The sequence below is a fragment of the Budorcas taxicolor genome, chromosome 9 (assembly GCF_023091745.1).
Source record: "Budorcas taxicolor isolate Tak-1 chromosome 9, Takin1.1, whole genome shotgun sequence".
Taxonomy (NCBI): domain Eukaryota; kingdom Metazoa; phylum Chordata; class Mammalia; order Artiodactyla; family Bovidae; genus Budorcas; species Budorcas taxicolor.
This window is the reverse complement of record NC_068918.1, coordinates 25064140-25086854: the sequence shown is the minus strand read 5'-3', so window position 1 is coordinate 25086854 and position 22715 is coordinate 25064140. Positions and strand designations below refer to the sequence as shown.

At 40.1% G+C, this 22715-nt stretch overlaps 1 protein-coding gene and 1 long non-coding RNA gene across 2 annotated transcripts in view; one reads left to right on the top strand and one right to left on the bottom strand.

The window, feature by feature from the left end:
* LOC128053109 (uncharacterized) overlaps positions 1-22715 on the top strand; it is a 104826-nt gene that overhangs the window by 5722 nt on the left and 76389 nt on the right. The gene's annotated exons all lie outside the window — the stretch shown is intronic.
* The window catches only part of ROS1 (ROS proto-oncogene 1, receptor tyrosine kinase), a 124070-nt gene continuing 110825 nt past the window's right edge, over positions 9471-22715 (bottom strand). The window contains exons 43-44 of the mRNA XM_052645576.1: positions 16203-16366; positions 9471-10581 (exon numbers count right to left, since the gene is read on the bottom strand). Of these exons, the coding sequence (XP_052501536.1) occupies positions 10244-10581; positions 16203-16366 (502 nt within the window). The 3' untranslated portion in view covers positions 9471-10243. The remainder of the gene's footprint in view (positions 10582-16202; positions 16367-22715) is intronic.

Below are 22715 nucleotides of genomic sequence, written 5' to 3'. Positions count from 1 at the left end.
TTCAGGAGCTCTGGTGAAATACAAGGAAATAAGACAGAAGCCATGAACACTATGACCTTCTAACATAAATGCTGGTGCTAATCATTGTAATTCCCTGGGATCCTATTGTATTTTTAACTTACTGTATCAGCCAAGGGAGGGAAGAGAGGACAGGCACAGTTCCAGAGTTGTCTGGCCTTCCACACACCATGATGCATTTCACCCCACAGGTCAAAGATGCAGTGAGCCAGCCACCAAGTATGTCAATCCCTAGTACACATTTAAAAAAAATATTTATCTATTTGGCTGCACTGGGTCTTCATTGCTTTGTATGGGTTTTCTCTAGTTTCTGGGAGTAGGGGCTGCTCTACATTGCAGTGCTCAGGTTTCTCACTGCGGTGGCTTCTCATTGTGGAGCACGGGCTCTCAACACACGGGCTTCATTAATTGTGGCACATGGGCTTAGTTGCCCTGTGGCAGGTATATGGGATCTTGCCTGACCAGGCATCAAACCTGTGTCCCCTGCATTGACAGCCAGATTCTTCACCACTAAGCCACCAGGGATGCCTGGCTCCCACCATTCAGTTCAGTTCAGTTCAGTTGCTCAGTCGTGTCCGACTCTTTGCGACCCCATGAATTGCAGCATGCCAGGCCTCCCTGTCCATCACCATCTCCCGGAGTTCACTCAGACTCACGTCCATCGAGTCAGTGATGCCATCCAGCCATCTCATCCTCTGTCGTCCCCTTCTCCTCCTGCCCCCAATCCCTCCCGGCATCAGAGTCTTTTCCAATGAGTCAACTCTTCACATGAGGTGGCCAAAGTACTGGAGTTTCAGCTTCAGCATCATTCCTTCCAAAGAAATCCCAGGGCTGATCTCCTTCAGAATGGATTGGGTTGGATCCCCTTGCAGTCCAAGGGACTCTCAAGAGTCTTCTCCAACACCACAGTTCAAAAGCATCAATTCTTCGGCGCTCAGCCTTCTTCACAGTCCACTTCTCACATCCATACATGACCACAGGAAAAACCATAGTCTTGACTAGATGGCTCCCACCATTAGGTATTAGCTGATTCGTGTAGTTCCTTTGAGACGTAGTCTCTTCCTCCTCTATCAGATCCAGTGTATCCCAAGCCAGGCTAGTCTGGAATTTAACCTGGTTATCAAGTTGGTAGTGTTCAGGGGAGGTGTGTGCAGCTCCTGAGGGGGCCCATGCTTCTTGCTGTAGAGAGGCCATAGAAGTATCTTCCTGTACAGTGTGCTGGCTCTGACATTAGAGCTGTGAGCCATCTCGACAAGCAGGGAGGGGTAAGAGGGGTCTGCTGAGCCAAATTCCTTGGGGGCATCCATCCAGTCTTTTTCCCCAGTCCGGAGTTTCAGGGTCTTAGGTTTTCTCAATAGACCTACCTTGACTGATCAGTCCCACCTCTCTGGAGCTCTGTAACACTCACATGCAAGGACTGCCCCTTACTTGTGTTTGCTCTTACTTGACAGTTTATAAACGTCTCTTTTTAACCTATCAGAGACGTCCTCTAGCTCTCACACTTAGCCTTTATTTGTTACATAACCTTGATTTCTCATGATCCTTCTTCAGGGAATCAGGGCATCTTAATAAGAGCCAGCCAGATCCAGTGTTCTCATAGACATTATCACCTCTGTGTCTTTCAAAGGCCTGAATCATCGCACCCTCCATGGAACATTTTTCTTATTCACCACTGGTGAAGTCCTTAGCCCTTGGGGCCCCCACTTTGTGCCCAGGACTGTCCACGCCCCACATATCCTTCATGATGAGGTCCTCTTAGCCCCTTGAGTGATGAGTGAGCCAGACCCCAAACCGCATCTTGCTACTATCTATATTAGTCAAGGGCCTCAAAGAAACAGATGTCAAGAGGAATAGATATGCAAATGATTTGTTGGGATAAATGTTTGGGAAAGATAAAGGGAGGGAGAGAAAGAGTAGGTTAAAAAAAAAAAGACCTTCAGATTGCAATTCAGGCCTGAAACCTGTTAAGAACAGAGAGTCAGGAGGGATGGATGAGGAGAGCCTGGAACTACAGTGTTGTTCCGGGTAGGTGTCAGCCAGACTGAGCAGGTGTCAGTCCCCAAGTCAGAATGGCCTGACAGTGGCCAAATAATGTCCAGATCAGGCAAGAATGGCCCATTTCTGGTATGCCCCTGTGTTTAGTCAGTGGCTGGAAATGGCCCACGGGAAGCATGACCTGGCATGAATGTCACAGCAGATCTGAAGGTACAGCAGCTGGACGTGTCAATTAGCCATGCTCTGCAAGGCAGGTTCTCTTGAAAGATGATCTAAACAGCACACCTCCGGGGACCACAGGGGACCATGTAATTTATGGTCTGAACAAGATCATTTCTAAGTGTGAAATGAACATGGGTAATAATCCGGGACAAAGGTGTAAGCTGGGAGTATCCAGGCAAACTAAGACATATGGTCACCGTCACTGTCAATAATATTTGACACAGTTCATAATTCCATCCTTCTTCAAACACTGTGTTTGTTTGACTTCCACGATTCCATGGGCTCTTGATTTTCATGCTGCTTTTCTGACACCTCCTTCTCAGTCTTCTTTGCTAGTCGCTCCTCAGCTCCTGAATGTCTAAACATGGAAAGACTTTGGCCTCTGCCTTCAGCCCTTCCTTCTTATTTATCCTCACTGCTGGTGGAACTGGGCCAGTCTCGTGGCTAATCAATGAGACAACTCTGCAGCCAGCACCCGCTCCTTAATCCCGTCTCCCACTGCGTATTCAGCCTCTCCCCTTAGGTCTCTAAGAATCCTCTCAATACGAACACATCCTAAACTGAACCTCTAATTGCCACCTCACCTCTCAAAATGAATCTTCTCTCCTTCAGTCTTCCCCATCTGATAAGCGGTAACTTAACGTTCCTCCCACTGCTCAGGTTAAAACCTTAACCTTTTCTTCTCTGGTACTCCATATCTAATCCATCAGCAGAACCTTCAGAAGAAACATAGAATCAACCACTTTCTTCACTTTTACTGCTGTTTCGTCTCCTTCCCTGCCAAGCCATCATCACCTCATGGTTAATCATCATAACTTTCTAACTGATTTACCTATTTTTACCTCTCTGTCCCACCCTACTCTCAGTCCCTTCTTCACACAGGCTCTGAAAGAGTCTTTTAAAACCAAAGTCAAATCATGCATTTTGTATGTTCAGAACCCCCCAGTGTCTTCCTATTAGGTAAAAAGCCAAAGTCCATACAGTGGCCTGCAGGATCTAACCCCCACTAGCACTCTCCTTTCCGTCCTTTCTATTGTTTTACTTGCTGTTGAGTTATATGAATTCTTTGTATATTTAGCCCACCAGGCGCCTCTGTCCATGGAAATCTCCAGGCAAGAATGCTGGAGTAGGGAGTGGGTAGCCTTTCCCTTCTCCAGGGGATTTTCCGACCCAGGATCAAACCTGGGTCCCCTGCATTGCAGGCAGATTCTTTACTGTCTGAGCCATCAGGGAAGCCTAGGTTTGGGGTATTAGCCCTTTATTGCATTTATAATTCCAATTATTTTCTCACATCCAGTAGATTGCTTTTTAATTTTGTTGTTGTTTTTTTTTTTAATGTGCAAAAGCTTTTTATTTTTATTTTTTATTTATTTTATTATTATTATTTTTTTTACTTTACAATATTGTATTGGTTTTGCCATACATCAACATGAATCCTCCACGGGTGTACACGTGTTCCCAATCCTGAACCCCCCTCCCACCTCCCTCCCCATACCATCCCTCTGGGTCATCCCAGTACACCAGCCCCAAGCATCCTGTATCCTGCATCGAACCTAGACTGGCGATTCATTTCTTATATGATATTATACATGTTTCAATGCCATTCTCCCAAATCATCCCACCCTCGCCCTCTCCCACAGAATCCAAAAGGCTGTTCTATACATCTGTGTCTCTTTTGCTATCTCACATACAGGGTTATCATTACTATCTTTCTAAATTCCATATATATGTGTTAGTATACTATATTGGTGTTTTTCTTTCTGGCTTACTTCACTCTGTATAATCGGCTCCAGTTTCATCCGTCTCATTAGAACTGATTCAAATGTATTCTTTTTAATGGCTGAGTAATACTCCATTGTGTATATGTACCACAGCTTTCTTATCTATTCATCTGCTGATGGACATCTAGGTTGCTTCCATGTCCTGGCTATTATAAACAGTGCTGCGATGAACACTGGAGTACATGTGTCTCTTTCTATTCTGGTTTCCTCGGTGTGTATGCCCAGCAGTGTGATTGCTGGGTCATAAGGCAGTTCTAGTTCCAGTTTTTTAAGGAATCTCCACACTGTTCTCCATAGTGACTGTACTAGTTTGCATTCCCACCAACAGTGTAAGAGGGTTCCCTTTTCTCCACACCCTCTCCAGCATTTATTGCTTGTAGACTTTTGGATCGCAGCCATTCTGACTGGCGTGAAATGGTACCTCATTGTGGTTTTGATTTGCATTTCTCTGATAATGAGTGATGTTGAACATCTTTTCGTGTGTTTGTTAGCCATCTGTATGTCTTTTTTGGAGAAATGTCTATTTAGTTCTTTGGCCCATTTTTTGATTGGGTCGTTTATTTTTCTGGAATTGAGCTGCAGGAGTTGCTTGTATATTTTTGAGATTGGTTGTTTGTCAGTTGCTTCATTTGCTATTATTTTCTCCCATTCCGAAGGCTGTCTTTTCACCTTGCTTATATTTTCCTTTGTTGTGCAGAAGCTTTTAATTTTAATTAGGTCCCATTTGTTTATTTTTGCTTTTATTTCCAGTATTCTGGGAGATGGGTCATAGAGGATCCTGCTGTGATTTATGTCAGAGAGTGTTTTGCCTATGTTCTCCTCTAGGAGTTTTATAGTTTCTGGTCTTGCGTTTAGATCTTTAATCCATTTTGAGTTTATTTTTGTATATGGTGTTAGCTTTTTAGTTTGATGTAGTTCCACTTGTTCAATTTTGCTTTTGTTTTTGGTGTCAGATTCAAAACATCGTTGCTAAGACATATGTCAAGGAATTTATCACCTATTTTCTTCTAGAAGCTTTAAGGTTTCAGGTCTTATATTTAAGCCTTTAATCCATTTTAAGTTAACTTTTGTGAACTGAAGGGAGTTGTATCTAAGACAACAATCCAGTTTCGTTCTTTTGCATATGACTGTCCAATTTTCCCAATGCCATTTATTGAAGGGACAATCCTTTCCCTGTTGTGCATTTTGGCCTCCATTTTTTGTCATAAATTAATTGACCATATATGCCTGTGTTTATTTCTGGCTTCCCTAGTATCTTCCATTGATCTATGTTTCTGTTTTATATCAATACCACTACTATTTTAATTCTATAGCTTTGTAATATAGTATGAAATCAGGAAACATGTTTCTAGCTTCCTTCTCCTTTCTCAAGATTGCTTTGGCTAATCAAGGTCTTTTTGTCTTCTTCGGTTTTTTTTTTAGTTAATGTCTTATAGTTTTCAAAATATAGCTCTTTCACTTCCTTGATTAGATTTATTCTTTTTGTTGCAGTCATAAATGGGATTGTTTTCTTAATTTCTCTTTCTGATAGTTCATTCTTAATGTAAAGTAAGGTGGCAGACTTTAGTGCATTAATTTTGTATCCTGTAACTTTACTGAATTTATTAGTTCTAATAGTCTTTTTATGGAGTCTTCAGAGTTTTCTATATATAGTAATATCTGCAACTAATGACAGTTTTACTTCTTTCTCAATTTCGATGTTTTTTATTTATTTTTCTTGCCTAATTACTATAGCTAGGACTCCAATACTATTCTGAATAAAAGTGGAGAGAGTGGTCATCCCTATCTTGTTTCTGACCTTAGAGGAAAAGGTTTCAACTTTTCACTGTTGATTATGATGTTAACTAAGTTTGTCATATACTGTCTTTATTATGTTGAGGTACATTCCCTCTATGCCCACTTTGCTGAGAGGTTTTAATCATAAATGGATGCTGAGTTTTGTCGAAAGCTTTTTCTACATCTACTGAGATGATCATATGATGTTTATCTGTCATTTTGTTAATGCAGTATATCACACTGACTCATTTGTGAATGTTTAAACCATCTTTGCACCCTGGAATAAAGCCCACTTGATCATGATGTATTGTCAAATTAATGTATTGTCATACACACTTTTATTTTTTAATTACTATGTCTTCTCCCCCATCTAGAATGCTAGAGTGTAGCCACCATCAGGGCAGAGACTTAGCTTTGTTTATTGTTCTATTCCTAGCACCTATGCTTTCTGTGTAATAAACATTCAATAAATATTTATGAATGAATGACTCTACATGGGAACACTAAACTACAGTGTATCCATCCTAAGGGGCTGTATGCAGTTATTAGGAAAACAAGGAATTTTTAATGATAAGAGAGAAAGCATATGCAAAAAAGTCAGTGGGGAAAAAAAAGAGAAATTAACCCAGCCATGAAGATAAGCTCACATTGAGGAAGAAAAAAAGAAACCTAAAAAGAAATATTCTGAGTTACATACAATGGCATTTGGGCTGTATATGTTGACCCTTTGTTTCTTCTGGTTGTGAAGAAGCCTAGAAGGATTGCAATAGGTCTTCTAGTTTGGGCAACCCAGAGCCTTGATCAGCTGTGAAAAAGAAAACTGAATGGGCTCCTTTTTACCAAAGAGAGAAAGTCAAAGGGAAGTCAAGGACAACTTAACATTTATTCCACATCCATAAGGCCATTCTGAGGATAAAAGTTGAGTTTACAATGAGGGAGAAAAATAATTTTTTGTCTTCTTTAATATCCTTTACCATCATTTCAAGGACTTCCAGCATTTCAGGCTCATCTAAGTCTGATCTGAAACTCAAAGCAGTCCACAAACTTCTGTTATATTACTATATATTACTATATATTATTATATATTATTATTCTGTTATAGATATATTTCTAGGTTTCAGATAACTCAGAATCAAAAGAATTCTCATAAGTGTCCCTCTTGGCAATATACCAGTCTTCTGGCATCTCTTTTATGAGCTAAAAGTGAAAACTTGTGAAACATGTTAGAAAAAGATGATGAGAAAGCTAATTCACCCACTAAATATGAATACTTACTTTATATTAAAGATACAAAGGGTTAAAAGATACCACCTGAGTTTGGAAAGCTTGCAATTTATTCAAGTTAATAAAACACATAGAAATAAGGTAGAAATACCATACCACAATACCATAATTGCCAGTTAACAAGGCATAAAGACAAGAGCAGCAGTAATTCTGATAAGAAGGAGGGGAGGGAGTTAGAGACAAGCCTTTCCAACAAGTTGGAATATGAGCTGACCCTAAAGGATGTCCGGAATTTAGATAAGCAGAGAAGAATAGGTGAGAACATTCCAATAAGCCAGGGAAAACCAAGATGGGTAAGCAACACAGGATATCTGAGATCAAGGACAGTTTCTTTTCTCCAGGACATTTTGAATAAAGCATTTGCAGCAGAATTAGAGCAACATATTAATGTTATCCAGGTAAATCTTTGTTCAACTGGCAACGTTAAAAAAAAATGTTTTTCATTTTCAACTTAAATATTTTTCTTACAGACTGTTTCTTTTCCTTGAACAATTTAAAATTAAGGTTAGAGTTATTGATTGGCTTTGTATTGTTTTGTTTATACCAATGATAACTTCTGCCTTTGGGAGCCATAATTTCTCTCAAGTCTAATATTCCCAAGTCATTTTTGCAGATAAAAAAATTTATCAATGAGATTTTATTCTTCTGTTAATTTTTAGTGAATAACACATTTTAACTAGTGCCGATTTTAGCTATAGCCAATTATTCCCTCTTGATTACGAAATCTAATTTTTCCAGAATAAATTTACAGTTTTCAATATTATCAGCCATTTATATTTTTATCAATTACTTTGATCTATAATAAATTTTCCTATGCAATTTCAGCCACTATTTTCTGTTGTAGATGGCCAATATTTTTTTTACCAATATCATTTATTATGAATTATTTTTTTAAGTCTAATAATTTGCACTTATATCCTAGCTAAAGCATGATACTTTATGGGCTGTTTCTCCTCAGATATTCTGTTAATTTCTCTATTATCCAGATTGTAATGCAAGTGTATTATACCGAAAATCCAATTCTTCTATACATTTCTTTGTGCATTCCAAAAATAAAGTTTCTGTATTACTTTGGCAGAGCAAAAGTCATAGATGTGAAAAAACAGAAGCTGACTCTGGCTGACTTAAAAGAAAAACGTTTATTAAAAGGATATGGACATAAGTCACAGAATCCTTGGGAGGGCTTGAGAACTGAACTCAGAGGCTATGGAGCAGGGAACCCCTGCTAGAGGCAGACAGCAGAACCAAGCCCCAGGTCTGCCTGCCAGAGGCACCAGGCTCCAGGCTTGCTCTCCTGGCTCCCCTAGCCCTGGACGCTGCATTGTGGGAGCCAGACTAACTCCACTTGCCACCATGACCAGGCATGACTCACAGAGTCCCTGTTTCTTCGCTTCCTTCTCTCTCAATTAGAAGCCTGTGGTGGGTGTGTCTGAGTGCTGGGGCTAGGGTCACTGCCTGCCTTCGTATTGCATGAGATCTTAGGGAAGCAAATAGAACATGGCTCCCCATCTGAAGACAAAGGTAGAGGAACTCCCCAACAGGGGTAGGGGCATCATATGGTGGGCCAACAAAAAGAATGATCAATGCCCATTAAAGAGTCTGAAGATCAGAGGGAAAATATTCTGCCTTGTTCAGTGGATACTAGGTGTGATCAGTTCAGTTCAGTTCAGTCGCTCAGTCGTGTCCAACTCTTCTCAACCCCATGAATCGCAGCAGGCCAGGCCTCCCTGTCCATCACCAACTCCTGGAGTTCACTCAGACTCACGTCCATCAAGTCAGTGATGCCATCCAGCTATCTCATCCTCTGTCGTCCCCTTCTGCTCCTGCCCCCAATCCCTCCCAGCATCAGAGTCTTTTCCAGTGAGTCAACTCTTCGCATGAGGTGGCCACAGTACTGGAGTTTCAGCTTTAGCATCATTCCTTCCAAAGAAATCCCAGGGTGTGATAGAGTGGCCATAAATCCTGGACCTTTACTTGGGGGCTGTTCACCACAGAACAAACACACTGACCTCCCTGCATACCTCACCATACAGCCTGTCATCTCCGCAAGTTCTCAGGCAGTGGACAAATTTAAAAATGAACTAAATGATCCAAAGCGGAAATGGATCCATGTTCTGCTTCCACAATAGATTTTAGCAAATGTTATTAGTATAATCAAAGTGTTTTTTGTGTCTTGTGAACACTCTGTATGCTGCAACTAAATAACACATCGAATACTTTCATTAGATCTGTTGTTAGAACGCTTGAGGCTTTCAGATTTTAATGGGTAACTGCAAAGAATGACTGGCTTTAAACCAGTGTTTCCCTGTAGCAATTTTTAAATAGTTCTCATTTAGGTGCTTATTATTTTGTATGGTTGCTGAAAATCATATAGCTTGAATTAACATGATATTATCATTTATATTTAATTTTAAGGACAATTTCATAGTAAATGTAATCTTAAGTATTTTATGTAGAAAATAGATATGGCAAATAAAAATCTCTATATTAGCTAATTTCTATAATATTAATAGCACACAAATCACAGAGTCATTTGTATATGATCCAAAGATCATGGAATGCTAAACTTTAGGACATAGAGATCTTCATGGTCCTCTTTGCAATATGATTGAAACTGCTGTTTCAAGACTCCAAAAAACCAAAATATTTTAGAGTAGTCATTAAGGACAACATTGTATTGTATTGATAGCTTTCTTTATGACTTGTGTCTTGGGTGCTGGTTCCTTCTGTATATGTACAGTTATTTAGTCATTTCCTTTATCCTGCTTGGGATAATCTGTAATTCACTTGCCCCCTGAGCATACTTGCTCTCCTCCTCCAGGTCTTTGAATGTACGTGTTTTTTTCCTAAGATGTTTCTCTTAGAGCCCAGACTGAAGGGTGGGAAGTGGCCTAAGGAACCTCAGGGCAAAGAATCACAGTTTCATTTCCAGACTCATTAGTCTTTCTAAGCTTTTCAAATGCTCAGAGGTTCACCACAGAATTCTGCTCAAGGTTAGACTGTTGGTATGGAGATTGTCTCAGCCTAAACCAAATGGCTCTTAAGAACCAAAATTAGAACACAGGAACTTTCCAGTGTTAATTTGGAGTCACAGACCACCAGGCCACAACATCTGTCACTCTACCAGGTTTCCTTTCAGTGACCACTTAATGGGAGGAGTGTTTATCTCAACCCTGCATGTCCCACACAGAGCTATTACTCAGCCCATCTCCATATCCACTGGGAGTGAGGCAGGCATAGCTGAGGCCTCCAGGCTTGCCAGGAGGGCAGTTAGCCACTTGTTTTTCTTGGCAGATAGCTATGTCTGCATGTGGTTCCTTCTCTTCTTTCCTCGGACCACAAGATTCAGATTCCTTAGAGCCTAGAGGACCCTCAGAATTGGTTTCACCTTGTCTGCATTCTGCAGCAAGTACCATGTAGTTTAACCCTTCTTGGTTCTTGGTTTCCATTAAAGCAACTGACGTAACGTCATCTGAATTCAAACAAATTGGATGACCATCTTCATCTGTGAAAAAAACACAAACATTATTCTAGCATCTATTTGGTTTCCTGTATTTGTAATATCCAGGCTCTGTGAAAACTAGAAAAACACCAGCCTTGCTCATTGGTTCCGTAAACATTTATGATGACCGCTGAGGGAACACAAAGATAAAAGACATGTTCCCTGTCCTTGATACTACTTCAGGCTAGTAGGAGAGCAGAAGTAATAAAATGCGATGGAAGGTTATGTGTGCTTATGTAAGAAAGGAATACACGAAGCAGTCAGAGCAGAAAGAGGTAACTCTGCATAACAGCTGACACAGGTCTGGTCTTTGTGACAGGAATTAAGTGGCCCTAGGATGGCCCTTTTTGTATAAAGTGCTTACCCTTTCATCTTGCCACATTGGCTAAAATATCTACCTTTAAAGATGTACTTTTTTAGATCAAGGGATTCAATCATTTATTAAGCTAATATTTATTGCCTGCATACTGCATACCAGGCTGTGTCCTAGGTACTGATGATATAGCAGTGCACGAAACACATTTGTTGCTGTTTGGGGTTTACACTCTAATGGGGGGATACAGAGAATAAACTAGTGGACAACTAAATCTATGTCAGGTGGCAATAAACACTGATATGAAATATAATCATAATAATTGTTATTAATACTTACAGAGTACTAATTACATACCAGGCACTATTCTAAGCTATATGCACATATTAACTCATTCTTCCCCTATTAAGTAAGTACTGGCACTATCTGCATTCAACACATGAGGAAACTGAGGACACAGAGCTTAATACTTTGCCCAAGGTCACACAACTAGAATTGAACCCAAACTGTCTGGCTCTAGTCGGTCCTCGCGTTCACCTCCCCAAGCAGAGAGAGGAGCTGCCGTGCTGGGTGCAGAGGCAGTGGTGGGCAGTGTGCCCTGCAGGAGTCCTTGAGAGGGGCTGACTCCAGACACACATGTGTGAGGTGGGGGTGCCTGCAGAAAAACGGATAGTCAGAGGGAAATCTGACCTTCTTCACAACTATACTCATATTATTTTGTCTTTCTTTACTTAAAGGCTGATCTTACTTAGAAACGTATAAGAATTCTATTGAAACCTAATAGCAGAGCTTCTGAAACATTCCACAAAATTCTAGGGAATCTACGAGATAAACATACAAATGTATATTGTAGGAATTATTTGTTTTTTATCCATGTTTTCCAATCCCTGAGTGTTACTGCCTGGATGAAAAGTTTACAGTCAGAAATAGAACTGTCCTTTCATACAGCATCACATTTTACAAATCAGAAACATTTCAGTCAATAGATGAAGGTCCCTCCCTTTCTCCTAATGACACTTCCAGCACAAGAGTGTCCAAATGTGGGGTGAGACCAGTCTGGCTGCCAAGCTTCTGTGTACACCCCAGGCTGGATTTATTTGGAATGCATTTAAATTGAAATATCGGAAAATTTTAAATAATTTCAAGGGATGAAGGGAAGCACCATTGCACCTGTTTATTCCCTGATGGAATTTAATGGATCTACCTATTAACCAGGGCTTCCCCAGTGCTTCAGGGGTAAAGAATCTGCCTGCAATGCAGGAGACACCGGAGACACGGTTTTGATCCCTGGGTCAGAAGATCCCCTGGAGGAGGGCATGGCAACCCACTCCAGTATTTTTGCCTGGAGAATCCCCATGGACAGGGAAGCCTAGCGGGCTAACAGCCCATTGGGTCCCAAAGAGTCAGACATGACTGAGTGACTTAGCATGCATGCACACACCTATTACCAAGTTCCAAATCTGAACTACAAAGCTTATTTTATTATAAAAACATATGAGTCATTGTTCTTGCTCTGTCTTAGTAGGTGTTTATTTCGTTTTTCAGGCCCTCCCTACTGCTGAATAACACAGAGGCCAGGCTGCAGGCTCTTTGGTATCATTCCATGTTCCTCTTCATTATTCCAACATCATTCTAGTACATTTCAAACCATGTGAATAGTCAGTTTTTCTAAAATATCTCCCCCATAAAAATAAGCTTATCAGATGTTGAGTTTGGTTAGTGCCTATGTGCTGAATATCTATGGAAGAATCCAACTGTTATGATCATTGTCACTATGTACTGATAGCCATTGAGAAATACACAAGAATAACTTGTTATGCATGAAAATAGCAATAAAAATATCAAAAAATGATAGGAAGAAATAGGATTAAATTACCCAGTGGCCCAGATTATTGAGGAAATTAGGATGATATTCCTGAAGGGCTTAAAGAAATTAGGCTAAAGGAGTTTAAAATTTCAACAAAAACATATGCTTATAACATAGGTCTAGGTACTCACATTATCAGCCGCTTCACTGCCATACCTTTGGCTCATTAAATAGCATATTGGGAAACATGATTTAATTTTTTTGCCTACATTGGAAAAAAATTCTTTTCCATAAGGCAAATAAATTCTATTTTTACAAATTCTGGTGCAATATGTCAAAGAAAAATCATTAGCTCACTGTTTCATCGCTTCATAGTACTTAGGACAATATTTAGTAACTTGACCCTGGCAAGCTTTCAGCAATGAGTACATCTTCTTATTGCATAAGGAATTTATGAGAGATGGGGCGGGTTGTTTATTTTGATTTAAAAACTACTGAATAGAAAACTTGCAGGTTCTTAGAGCAAAGATCCTGAGCAAAGGTGGCATGCACTTGGCAACCCTTGGTTTAAGAGGGAAATATTAAAATAAAAGCTTCCAAGTAAGACAGGGTATTTACAGACGAGACATATGCCGGCTGACTGGCTATGTTTAGAACAGCAGAGGAGCATTTAGATTTGTTTCCTGTAGAACTCTCTGGGACTGATGAGGTGATGTTTACACAAATGTTTGGATGAAGTCACTGGGATATTTTTACTAGATGCCCAGATATGTTACTAATCTTCTCTCTATCCCCTCTCCACCCCATTAGGTCAGTAGGACCATAGCATAGGAATGGTATTATTGCTCCCTTAATCCTAATGCCCCCTGTCCTTTTTTTTTTTTTCCAAAAAAGTCCTCCCAGTGGCTTTACTTGTCTTCTTATATATCTCTGACAATAACAAAAAAGACTTCTTACTGTTTTGTTAAATACATCCACCAGTCTGCAAAACAGCAAACTATTATTAACCACATTCTTTTACTTAAAAGTTAATTAAGTTTAAGCTTGCCTTAAAGTGACCGTTCTATGATTTCTATCCTTTGCAAATATTCAAACTCTGCTTTTCAGTCTATTTCTTCTCGCTTCTCTGTCACTTTTGTTTAGTCACATGCCAATTATCAAAAAACATTGGTGATCCCCATATATGTGTCCATTCCTTATGGTCACGATTTACATTTGTTGTTGATTTCAGAATGTGAATTTCTCTTGCTACCAAAATCATATATCTGTCATGGCACAGACTTGTTCCTAAAAAATTATTAGAGTTTGATTATATTCCCTGTTAACCTCTTCCTTATTCTGCCTAGTTATGTCTGCTTCTCTATTTTTAAAAAATATCCTTTAGAATTTTAATGCAGTCTGTCAACAACTTGGCTCCTCAATAAATTAGATATAACCAGGAAAGATTATTATATCTTTTCTAGCAGGCCAAAAGTAGCAAATTCTTTCACTATCCCTAGCTATGCAGAACGCTAAAGATAACAAAGTTTCCTTGCCTTTGCTACCACTCTGTGAAGGCTGTGAATAAAGGCTCTAGAATGGAATCCTGCTCCAGCCCTATTCAGCAGGATGACCATGGGCAAGTTACTAACCTCAGTCTTTTCATCTGTAAAATGGTAATATTATAATGCTTACTTCATGGGGCTACTTTAAGGATTTAATGAGTTAAATAGCACAAGTGGTATATTCAAAAGTGCTGAAATAAAGTTATATAATATTGCAATTAAAAGCCATTCATTAAAAGGGGATTGTCCTTTATAAATACCGTGAGCAGTTTGGTACTTACAGCTTCATAGATGAACTAGGTAATGCTACCTGGTAAAAAGATTTCTGTAAGGGTTCATGGAGACATCTGGTAGACCCTAAGGTAAAGCTAAGCTCTCAGGTCTTCTAACACCCATTATGGCAGCCTTGGCTTTTTTTTTTTTTTTTTACAAATGTCTGTACATATTAGAAGGAAAGGCTTCTGTGAGCAAAGTTGAATTTTGAAATGTAACACAAGTCAGCTGTAAATTCCTCATATCCCCACAGAACTCTTTCTCTGCAGCATTTGACCACTCCTGACTCTGTGAGTCTCTTTTCGATTTCCATGACAACCTTCCCTTCCCATTCTGACTTCTCCCAGTGCCCACCAAGAACAGTCAGTCAGTCTTCTGTCTTCTACCACTGACACTCAGAATCATCAGCTCAGCCTCATGACGAGATAGCAGGTAGCGCCAATGTGAGATTATTAGCAAGGCTTATTCTGAGGAGGATCGGGATGTATGCTCAAAGCACATCTCTTTCCAAATTTTTGCTTAGCTGTTCATGTTAAAGAAGTGTCATCTGCAGAAGAGTCTCACCTGCATTCATGTCATGGATCAAAATTTACTCAAAATGTGTAGTTAGAAACACTGCAAACAAGACAAGCAGATAATCGTCCTGGGCTTCTTATTTTTCCCTGCTATTATTAGTCAAGTGCATCCTCAAGGTGAAGGTCTCACTGTAGAGAGATGCCTCCAGGGCAACAATCAGCCATTGTATAATCAATCAGTGCTGAGCCAAGAGGCTTAATTTCTGAGGCATTCTGAGTCATGGTCCATCTTGCCAGGTTTGTTTCTCAGCAAGAATGTTTGCATTTGAAAAAAGAAGAAAAAAGTCCTGTGAACTTTTAACTATGGGATGGAGTTTAAGAACAGCTGGAAAGGATCATTTTAAAATTTACTTTTCTGCAGCCAATTAGGCAAATGTATTATAAATCTGGAAATGAATTAAGTGATTATTGTGTTTAATACCAAAATACTGAAGTAGAATTACACTATGAGTATGACCCACTACAATAATCCCAGCAAACTAACTAGGCAATTTGAAGTACTAGATTAGATATATGCACATGGATGGCTTTTAAAAACACAGTATTAATGCAAAAAGGAAGAAAAGAAGCATTGTATAGCACTAAAGTATCCATGCATACAATACACATTTTGTAGAAAACATACAAATTAACAGAGACACGTTAAATGGCTCCCTGGCAGGTAGAGAGAGAACTAGAACAGAAGAGGGATATGGAAATAAGGGGCTAAACAAACAAATGAAAGAGAAACCCTGCAGAGATCAATCACAATAAAGTACCATCAACTGTAATTAACTCAGTTCTGCCATTGAGGTCCAAATTGGCATGAGAAGTGGAGAATGAAGAGAACAGGCCTCATGAAAACACAGTCTCACATGTTAATTCTCTTTCTTACTATCTTAGGTTATAAATCCAGGGGCCATATCATTAGTCTCTTTTTTTTTTTTTAATGTAACGAACAAACCAAAATTACTTTCAAAGAGGAGGATAATAAATACTTAATCATGAGGATGGTGCTGGTATATTATTCCTCCCGTGCACTGTAAGATGTCTTCCAGGTACATCCCATTTTGACCTTGTTCAGTTAACACTGGAGAGAAAACCCAGAAATTCTGAAGAAGAATCAAACTTACCTTCAAAGCCTCCATTTATGACCCCACTGGGGTTTGCTTCTCCTCTGCATTGAGAAATACTATTTAAGGAAAAATTTCTGAATAACTGAAGCTGTTCTTGAACTTTGTGGAAGGTGGGTCTTTGGTCAGGTTCTTGAGCCCAGCACTGGGTCATTAAATTCCACCTGGATATATGAGTAAAGACATGAAAGTAAATGGTGACTGGATGTCATTAGGTAGCCATTGCTGATAACCTGGGTAAGGTCATTTCAGACAGAAAAGAATTTGAGTTATTGCCAGTTTTCCACAATTAATATAACTGAGCCAAAACAAAAGCTTTTATTTCTTATTTATTTAATTTGTTGTCGTTGTTTAGTTGCTCAGTTGAGTCTGACTCTTTTACAGCCCCACAGACTGTGGCCCGCCAGGTGCCTCTGTCCGTAGGATTTCCCAAGCAGGAATACATTTCCTCCTCCAGGGGATCTTCCTGACCCAGGAGTCAAACCCATGTCTCCTATACTGCAGGCGGATTCTTTAACCGCTGAGCCACAGGTCAGGAAGATAACAGTTGCTGACAATATAACCACCTTTATTAGAAAACATCTTCCTTCTGAAAGGCCAACATTTAACAGTTATTAATCAAATAAATAGATAAACAAAGGGTTAGAAAATGTTTACTGAACCAATAAGAAAACCAACAGCTTTACAAATTAGTGAAGAAGCTGAGATTAAATTTTACATTTATACATTGATATCTGAAACAAAATCTAAGATGTACTCCAAGCCACACGGATATTTAGTGGCAGAACCAGAGGCAGAAATCAGATCCAGTTCTTCACTGTCAGGTTAATTAAGATGCTCAGTTCCCCTGGCCATAAATAGCCGGTTGTTCAATATTACCTTTTCCTTAATGATTGTCTAAGACATGTCTGTGCAGAACTCTCAATGAGTGTTCATTCATTCATTCAGCAAAAATCTGCTGGACACATTATATACGAGCAGGATATCAGGAGCAAGAGATGTGGCAGTGTGGTTCCTGTCCTCATATGATATACGAAGCACATATAAGTGAAAGTGAAGTTGCTCAGTCGTGTCCGACTCTTTGCGACCCCATGGACTGCAGCCTATCAGGCTCCTCAGTCCATGGAATTTTCCAAGCAAGAGTACTGGAGTGGGTTGCCATTAGGGTGGCAAAATGTACCCACTACAACTCACAGGAACAGGGGGGAAACGTAGCTCTTTGATGGCTTTGTAACTGATTCGCAAAGCCCCACAACAGCAGAAGAAAATTAACTTCATTTAGAACAATGCCAGTTATAAACTAGTCTGTTCTGAAAACCACCCTGTTTTGGTAATCCTTGGTCTTTTATGGCTAATAACGCGCTGTCTCTTATCTTCAGGCCATTCCTACTCCCTCTGTCTTCCTCTCCAAGGTGGTGTCAGGATTTGCATGAGCTGTATTGGCCCCGTGAAGGATGCTTTGGGCCCCACTGTGCCCTGCAGCCCTTCTCTAGTCTCAGAGTGGAATGATGAGGAATTCCCTAAGGAGCAACTGGTCTGGTCCCTCCTGCAGACATCGACTGCTATCTGCAATCCATGATCTCTTTACCTGCTCTTTTGGTCCTTCTCAGGGAACTGGGCCTCCTGTTTCTCTTTATAGCTGCAGGCCTCTCTGAGACTGCATCACATCCTACATCTGCTGACAAGGCTCAGGGAACCCTTTCCTGTTTCTCCAGCATGCCTACAGCATGCTCCCTAGCCAAAGTTCTAGCTTTCAACAAAATGTTCACTTTACACAGGGAAACAAAGGAGGCTTGGAAGTACAAGCGACATGTTCTCTGTCTGGACATGCAGTCCCTATTCAGGATGCTGAGTGTCCCTGTCAATGCAGGGGGTCCCATGCTCAGGGATCTCCTTGCCATCCTGCCATACTGGGAGGAGTGGGCAGTTGCTCCCTGTGTTTGGTGACACCTCATCTAACTGAAGCCTACAGAGGTTTCAGGACCTAAATATCCAAAATCTTCACCCTCTTACCTTGTCAAGGTTTTATCTTCCTACCCTTGTCCAGGGCTTAGAAGCAGTGGAGTTTCTCTTCTTCTTGCTTATTAGATTATATAGAATTATAGGTTTAGTAGCTCAAAGTTGCCATTTAGCAAACTAACAAGGAGCTGAAGGATTCTACATAAGCCTCTCTCTGCTCTAAGCAGAGAGACTGCTCCAAGTCTGCTGACTCACTAAAATGTCAAGTACCTGCTCTCCTCTTTCACTCTCTGGAGTTAGAAGGCTGACTGGGGACAGAGAGAGAAAGACTAATAAAGAAACATAAACTGGGAAGTGTTTAAAAATTTTAGTACTACCATATCAGCAGATAAATATATAATTAAAAATTATAAGTTCTAAAAATGGTACTAGAGAAAACAAATGTGAACGCTAATTAGAGATGGAACATTTTTGGCAAGTTGCTTACAGAAGAACTTCTGCAGAGGTGGCGTTTAAGCCAATGAACTCTATAGAAAAATAAGATGCTAGCCATGGGAACTGGGTGGGGATGAAAGTCAGGGAACACACCTAGAGGCGGCAAAAGCATGTGTAAATTCCTACCTTTGGAAAGAACTTGGCACATTTTAAAATGTGAAGGATGGCCAGTATAGCTGTAGAGCAGTCCCTGAGGGGGAGAGTATAAGAGATGAGGCCAGAGTGGAAGGCAAGATCACAAGTCAAAGGTCAGCCTAGGCGCTGGATTTGATGCAACACAATGGAAGCTGTCAAAGATTTTTAAGGGAGCATGGTCTTTACATTTTTAAAGGATGACTCTAGCTGATATACACAGAGAATTGATTGTAGAGGGGCAAGTTGGAAGCAAGGAATTTATTAGAGAAGACTAGGTGGAAAATCCCATGGATGGAGGAGCCTGGTAGGCTGCAGTCCATGCTGCGAAGAGTCGGACATGACCGAGTGACTTCACTTTCACTTTTCACTTTCATGCATTGGAGAAGGAAATGGCAACCCACTCCAGCGTTCTTGCCTGGAGAATCCCAGGGATGGAGGAGCCTGGTGGGCTGCCGTCTATGGGGTCGCACAGAGTCAGACACAACTGAAGCGACTTAGCAGCAGCAGCAGCAGCAGGTGAGAGACGATGGTAGTTTGGACTAAAGCAATGACAATGAAGTGAAAATACATTCAATCTCTAGGTGACATGACCCAGAAACCATCATAGGTATTGATTGAATAGTAATATCTGTATGTGGCACAAAATTTCCACTTCCATCTCTTTTATTTCTTGACAAGCACCTCATGTCAGTGTTAATATCAGAGTATTATAGAGAAACCTAATATTGATCTTTTTCGGTATTGATCTGATGACTTTTCATTTATATTACAATTTACATTCTGGATATAGAGTACTGAGCATGCCTGTATTTTTTATAGATTAGAATCATCACTAAGAACCTAATCCTTTACATATTGCTTGATAATCTTTGGCATTTAGCAACAGGAATGAAACAAATAACTCAAAGAAGGACAATTCAACTCTGAAATAATATCACGTAACTGATACCCGATCATGGAATTTAAACCAATTTTAAAACAGAATCTTAATGACAAACCTAAGTGTGGACTTCTAAGGTGGTGCTACCAGTAAAGAATCCAGCTGCCAATGTAGGAGGCGCAAGAGATGCAGGTTCGATTCCTGGGTCGGGAAGGTTCTGTGCAGTAGGAAATGACAACCCCCTCCAGTACTCTTGCCTGAAAAAATTCCAAGGACTGGTGGGCTACAGTCTGTGGGGCCAAAGAGAGTCGGACACAACTGAATGACCAGCACACAGGTGAAAGGAGAAAGTAAAGCGTAACTTGCCATAGGAAACCTAACCTCTTCTAAAAACAAAGTTGTAATTCTGAGATATTATCAAAGGATATGTTGACTCTCTCAAGACTTGTCATATTTCAATTATGAAGTTTTTATTTATAATCCACTTCATTCTACAAAGTATTCAAGACACTTAATGAAGATGATAGAGTGAGAAGGAAGGAGGGAGAGAGGAGAGAAAGCACCCAGACAATTGCCCCTTCTCCACTCTGCACCTCACCCACTCCCACTTTGCTGCAAAAGTTTAATTTATGTAAGTTATTTAAGCAGATATTCCTAATTTTTATCTATGGAGGCTTTAATTTACATTCTTCTTCTTAACTCTCTAATGACAAAAAGAAGTGACCTGATAAATATATAAAACCTTTTCTCCCACTGTCCAGGGTCAAATGAGTACCGGATTGCCCTAGATTAAGAAAAGAGGCACACTCTATAAAGCAATAGTCATTTAAAAGTAAAGAGTAAACTTGTTCAGGCTTCCCAGGTGGTGCAGTGATAAAGAACCTGCCTGCCAATGGAGGAGACACAAGAGACATGGGTTCGATCCCTTGGTCCAGAAGATCCCCTGGAGAAGGAAACAGCAACCCATTCCAGGATTCTTGCCTGGGAAATCCTATAGACCAAGGAGCAGGGCAGGGTACAGTCCATGGGGTCGCCGAGAGTCAGGCACAACTGAGCACACACACAACTTGTGCTCTTAAACAATATTAAAATGGCAGTGGAATAAATGACGAGGCTTTTAAATATTATCAAACCCCCAAAAATGCATTTCTTGCATCTTGTAAATTAACAACTATTTCTTTGGTATAGGGGTATTTCCTTACAAAAAGGGGTCTTTCCTTACTTGTCGCAATTCGATATCATGCATTAAATACTTTTACCAAGTTATAGTTACAAATAGTCAATCATATTAGTCTAAATAAAGTGACAGGTCCTTCAATTTTGTTAAAATTTACCTGGGCTGGTTCTACCTCTAAACAGATACTCCGATACTTGAACTATCTCATTTAGCTAAGTGTTTCAGTTCAAATTCTTCCATTCACCATACCAATCCTTTTACTCCTCTTTGCTTCAATTTCTTCCAAAATAGCACAAAACTCATTAACCATGTTCATTAATAGTTTTTATGAGTAAAGTTTTGGATTCATAAAGCAATTGAAATTGAACAGATGAAAACTCCACGGCATCTTTCAGAATTAAGGGGAGGTTAATTAATACGCATTTAAGCAAATCACATAAAATTCAGATTTGAAAAACTCCCTTACTCACTATATGCAATCCTGGAAAGATGCAGTTAACATCCAGATATACATATTCTTGGGCTTCCCTGGTGGTTCAGATGGTAAAGAATCTGCCTGCAATGCAAGAGACCCAGGTTCGATCCCTGGGTCAGGAAGATCCCCTGCAGAAGGAAAAGGCCACCCAGTCCAGTATTCTTGCCTGGAGAATTCCATGGACAGAGGAGCCTGGCAGGCTACAGTCCCTGGGGTCCCAAAGAATCAGACATGGTGGAGCAACTAACACTTATACATATTCTTAAAGGGTAAAAATAAGATGGTGAGGCTCCATGTTCTCTATTGTGACCTCAGGCATTGGAAAGACTCTCCAGTAATGTCAGTTTCCCCTGTGATACCTGTGGCTGAGAACCCCAAAGAGCTCTCACTTAATGTAGATTGCCCTTTGATCCCGTTTATTTCTGAGAGTGTTAAGGTTGTTGTGCAAACTGAAAGCTGAAGAGAACACTGAGGACTGGGCTTTGCACCATACATCCCAGACTATGGAAAGAAGGGTGGGAATGCTCTGAACTTTCACATTCCATTAATAGCTAAGCACAGCATAGCCATCTATGGGCTCACCTGACCCAGAGTGCATCCAGGTGCTGAGTATTTAAGCAGTGAATAGAAGGTGTAGACCGGCTCAGCGCAGACTTTCAACCCTCTAAGCTGGGCCTGTGATCTCAGAGAAAGGCTTCAAATAAAAATCAGTTTCCTCTGTACTCTAAGGAGAGTAGTTAATCTTTATCATGACAACTTAAGGCCGTGGCCAGATGAATGGCATCGCTGAGAGCTCCATTTCCTTAGCAGGGCTTGTCTTCCTAGTCGGCCATGGATCATTAACCCTTACTGGGGCTCTGAAGCAGGCAGCCTTTGGAGGGTGTGGAGCATTGTTTGCTTTTTACTGATGTTCAAATGAACTTCAAAATCAGCAATGGAAATTTTGGCTTCAAGGAAACCATACTTTCATAAAATTAGAGCAATAATATATCCAAATGAATAATTACTCAAGATAAAATCATATAGAACATTATCTTTTCTCATTTATAATCAGGAATATTTTTCTAGAACTTTTCTAGCACTCCTTCTTCCTCCTCCTTCTAGTTAAGTTTCTGGATACCTTTGGAGAGGGCAAAGTTCAACATAACTGCATTTTTCTTCCTTACAATAGGACAATTAATAATCTACCTTCTTCCTCCCCGAACAGAACAAATGAACACATTAATCAAAATGTATAATTCAGTGATTCCTAGAGTACCTATCAAAAAAAAGAAATGCATAATTATGATGAGATACATTACCCCCTAGAGGGGAACATATGCCAAATAGAATGCTAACAGCACAAAGAAAATTTTGTGCAACTGAAATTTGGGGGAAATTTTCTGAGTATTC